This window comes from Berghia stephanieae, chromosome 3 (assembly GCF_034508935.2).
Source record: "Berghia stephanieae isolate SIO BIC M18660-M18661 chromosome 3, UCSD_Bste_1.3, whole genome shotgun sequence".
NCBI lineage: Eukaryota > Metazoa > Mollusca > Gastropoda > Nudibranchia > Aeolidiidae > Berghia > Berghia stephanieae.
In genome coordinates this window covers 4,969,282-4,974,281 of record NC_088362.1, presented here as the reverse complement: position 1 = coordinate 4,974,281, position 5,000 = coordinate 4,969,282, and the positions used below count along the sequence as shown (strand labels likewise).

At 36.2% G+C, this 5,000-nt stretch overlaps 1 protein-coding gene across 11 annotated transcripts in view; it reads left to right on the top strand.

Annotated features, from left to right (window-relative positions):
• Positions 1 to 5,000, top strand: part of LOC144967059 (synaptotagmin-1) — a 139,662-nt gene that overhangs the window by 86,581 nt on the left and 48,081 nt on the right. For 4 of the 11 annotated variants that reach the window (XM_078903853.1, XM_078903852.1, XM_078903854.1 and 1 more), the window contains exon 3: positions 861 to 1,007. The exons of 4 other annotated variants lie outside the window; for them this stretch is intronic. In XM_078903853.1, coding sequence (XP_078759979.1) covers positions 861 to 1,007 — 147 coding nt within the window. Of the gene's footprint in view, positions 1 to 860; positions 1,008 to 3,562; positions 3,908 to 4,196; positions 4,425 to 5,000 lie in introns of those variants that run through there. 3 more of the 11 variants (XM_078903861.1, XM_078903862.1, XM_078903863.1) reach the window with 3 other exon arrangements.

Genomic DNA, 5,000 nt, shown 5'->3' with positions numbered 1-5,000 from the left:
AATGGAGCATAATAAAGGTGTAATCTTTCTATTACATCATTGGGAACATTTTTTAATCTTTTAAAAATGCCATTTTACACCTTATCTGCTGTAATGCTATGAAAATACTCATTTATATTTTGAAAATCCCAATCGACCGTGATCATATCAGAGACATCGTTTTGTTGCGCGTACAATAATATTTTCCGAATTTGAGAATTTAAACTCACATTAAATAAAAATAAGTAGATCTAACAATGGCTTGCCCACAATTTAGTGTCGAAATAAGATTTTGGTACCCGAACTTCAAACAATGTAAATCGTAATTGACTTCCGAAACTCTAAAGTATCGTTTTTTTGGTTCTTTTTTTTTTGTATTTGTTTTTTTTTAATGTAGTTTTTGACAGACCTCGTCAGGATGTACGTGCAAGAAATATTTTTGAGTACCCCCATGGCTTCTTATTCTTGTGGATTAAGAAAATTCTATTTTAGTTTGTCTTTAAATCAATTACAAATTTAATAAGTATGCGATGAATTGTTTTGAATGAAAAAAAAAACCCAGTTATATAATATGGGGTCCATGTCAGTGCACAGACTTTGAGGATTGGTCAGATGGTGGAGCGATGTCCTAGCTCTGTGGCATGTAAAAATGAACAACTCCTTCTTATGTCACAGTTACCATCGCCAGCAAAAACGTCTCGACTATCGATTGACCCGATGGTTGGACAAATCGCTGGTGAAATAAATGCTTCTATGAGGGGTCGAACTCATTCAGTCAGTTTTAGGAAGCGGACTGCTACTACTTCATCAACTCGCCGACATTAATAACGATAGGTCCTAATTCATGTGAAATACGATCATCTTATTCGCTCAACTCCTAGATTTTCCCTCTGGAAAGAGCCTTTACAAGACCATCCACTCAGTTCATGGCCACCTTAAGAATCACACCAAAACCTTAACAGACGCTGTTGAAAGTAGAGATGAAAAAGATGTTCATCAAACTGAAACAAGTTCAAGCTTTGAAGGAGGTAGAATCGGCCTAATAGTGTCAAGTGTATTCAATGTTTTCCCTAGAAATGTTGTTGTCATGGCTATTGCTCCTTCTCGTGTAGTCTAGAGTAAGCACACTGCTTTACATATCAAAAAGATTGTTCTTGTTTTGCGTAGTAATCTATGGTCCGTTTCTTAATTAAAACCGGCATGTATTTCTTAATTTCTCTGAAAACCACTCGCTGTGTCACTGTCCTGTCACTGTCCTGTTTTGCATGGTGATTGTATAACATACTCATGACCGACAAAACAAAAATATTTATGAATCTCTAAAGTGGACTTTCTTTTTTTTTAAAATCATTTTTAGTGCTCGATTAGATGTTCCAATCTCTTGGGGCACAGAAATGTCTAAATGTTTACAGTACGTTACGGTGGATGTAATCTTTCGTGGAACTGATTGTTTCATTCACCGTACTGGCACAGAAATGTCTAAATGTTTACAGTACGTTACGGTGGATGTAATCTTTCGTGGAACTGACTGTTTCATTAGTAGTATCGAATGGCTACACCTCTATTTTGAATCTTTTAATCCATTCTTCAAATTCATTTCCTGTCCTATAGGCTGTCTCGTAGCCTCCTGATAGGCTTGTCACTGGGCAGTGGATGACGATGTGGTCCATTGTCTCAGGGCCTCCTTGGCAATGACGGCATGCATCTGATTCTCTCAGATTCTGTTTCATTTACCGTACTGAAGTAATGACGTGCAAACAATCGTTATCTACTTACCCTGGGTGTAACATTGACCGCCTACATGTTCCCTCAATTTGTCTCTATCATGTTCCAGTCTCAATTCTCCGAATGGTATACCCACCTTCGTGGCAAGGTCAAGGTCAAGGTCTGTTCTCCGTGTGGCTTCCAATTGACCTTATTTTTTAAAATTCTAATGAGAGCTTGTCTTGTTGGATGATAGGTGACGAGACCTATCCACCTCTAGCAACGCTTTTGATGTCAGCTCTCATCGGTTTGCGTGTAGACCTTTTCTATAAGTCAATTTTTCAAGCCACCGTATTTGAATAACTTGCCCCATGGATTTGTTGATGAATGTCTGGAACTGAACCTGGTAATTGTGGCTTGAATCTTTCAACAATGCTGGTCTTTTCCAGCAACTTTAGCAGGTTGTGAGATAAAGCAAAGTCTTCTGCAATCTCAGTGGCGTCCAGTGGTGACCATACCCGTCAAGAGGTCAAAGGTTGGATTCACAGTCGAGGCTGGCTGGTTTTCTGGGATGATTTTGCTCTTCATCCTGCTTTGTCTGGCACTGTTTCATACACTACTTTTTCAGAGTTTTTTTCTGCTGTTCCTTTATGTGTCGCCCATGGCAAGTAATTAAACATTGTGTGAGCACACTCAAATCAGTAAAATTATTTTTAGTTTGCATAGTCTCTGCAATTTGATATTGAGCATTGTCTCATATTCAACAAAGAGCCATGAAGGAAAAATCTAAATTCTCGCCCCCACTCAGAATGTATAAAAGTCAAAACATGATCCGATTTATTATGTTTTACTCCTCTGGATACACTTTTATGCTCGTCGGAGAAATATTTCATAAGGGCGTCCGCCATTGTTCCGATAGTTTAGAACCAGTTACTAAGTTACAATGCGTTATTACGAGGGAAGTGACGTCATGACTGTCGAAGCCTATTGAGGTAAAAGTACCGTTTTCCAAACATAAACTTTGAGTTGAATCACTTTCATCTAGGAGACTTTGTGGCTTTGTGCTCATGTGGTAAGACACTCGCCTTCTGACCGGTAGTTTCATGGTTCCAGTCCCGCTGTAGCGGCGCCATTCTCTCACCGTACTCAGGTGTAAAATGAGTACCGGCCATTTACAGCGTTATCTATGTCGAAAACAAAAGAAATAAAGGAATGTAATCTCGCCTTACAAGCGTCATGTTTCGTCCTACATGTTAAGTGTTATAAAGTACTTTGAGAACTTATAGTGGATATTGAGCAAAATAAATGCTCAGTATAAACGCTCAATTCACACTATCAAAAGACTAATCTATGTAGTCTCGAAAAAGTAGAAAACGAAGCCGGTGATCGTGAAAATACTAACGAAAGAGTGAAAATGAAGATGCTTCGTATGGGAACAAAACTGTTTTGTTCCCATACGAAGCCTCTCCATTTTCACTCTTTCGTTAGTATTATAATATGTAGTCTCTCAACTTGTCAAGAATAAAATTTTCGTCAGTTAAATCTTTATAACTCAAACCTTAGTTCTTTTTTAAAAAGTTCATCACGATCTTATAATAGCACGTTGACCAGGTAGGTCACACATGACCTAAAATGTGTCCAACAAGATACCAGGTACAAAATGCTGTGTTTCAAACGTCTGGTGGAAAGCATAATATACATATAGCCTAATAATACAATTGATTTTCCCCACATCTTACCAGAGGTCATTATCCACTGGTATTCAGTACTTAATACAATATAAAAGTAGAAGTAGAAGGGAAATTGAATACCACAGCCTGCCCGGCGCTCCTCCGCTCGTGAAGCCAAGCATAACATAAGCACACACGGACCTTATACCAATCACTTTGACAAATATTATCAGTAATCGTTAACGTGCGAGAAGCGACAGTTGTGCGACTGGAAAAAAATAATTAAATTCGCAGTCTACATACATATCTACGTGTGTGTTTTTATTTAAACTCGTGTGTCCACTGTTCGTCGGAGCTTCGTGTTAGTGATAGCATCATTGTGTAATATACTTTTAGTATTTCGCCTTTGCATTCATTTATGAACCTGAAAACACTTTAAAATGGGATAAAGTTACAACTAACTGCTGCATCCTGGCTTTGATTGAGTTTTGAGCATACATCATGTTTTAGTATAGTGATACTAGGCTGCTAGTGAAGCTGTGGACTGTGAAAAAGTAATAAACAAAAAACAAATATAACAGCTATAAAAAAAAAGGACAAAATACCAAACACGGAACGTTTCGAGCTCAAAGCCCTTCTTCAGCAAACAACAAAAAATAATAAAGACATAAATATATTACTAAATTCCAGATGAACGACGTCTATCTCGAAATTTAATAATGTATTTATGTCTTTATTGTATTTTGTTGTTGGCTGAAGAAGGGTTTTGATCTCTAAGCGTTCCGTGTTTGGTATTTTGTTCTTTTTTTTTTAAAGCTGTTATATTATCTTTTTATGTTTTAGTATAGTGTGTTAGTTTAGTGGACTGTATGTGCAGACCCTTTCATGGATCATGATAAAGTGGATATATTATTATTAAATTTAGTATTATGGTGATTTTATCATTATTATAGTGATATGTATTTGTGTGAAATAATGAATGTGTTCATAAATCATCATATATGGAAAACAAATTATAATAAGACAACACATTTTCATTGATGGATAATAACAGTGAAACCAACAGTAAAAGTAAGAAAGCCACATTTAATTTGAGACCCGTCGCCTCCAAACGGTATCAAATCGGGGAGTTATCGATGCTGAAAGTTGAATGAATTTATAGTAATAAAATAATTGAGAATTGGATTAATTTTACTTGTTTTAAAGGGAGAAAAGTTACATTCTCTTAAAGCTCAAATAACAAATATTGTATTAAAAAAAAAATTAACTTGAAATTGGCTTTCATGAAATGTGTACATATATGCAGGTCTGGAATTCGAACGCAATTATGGGCCTAGTTTAACATTGTTGTAATGGACAATATTTTGCGTCATTTTAAAAAAAAGATTTCCATTACAACAATGGGCCCCATAATGAATTAGATTATCAGATCTGTAAATAAGTGTACGTCGCTTTTATTTAGGCTTTGGATTCAATTAGACATGATAACGGTTTGAGGAGATGGGTCATATGTGACCCGTCGTATCGTAAGTATTATGTCGAATAATCCATATGCTAAACCGAATTTATAGTTCAATGGTCAATATAATTTTGGCATTAGCACCTAAATTATGGTATCATTTGTTTCTATTAACATTACAAATTCAA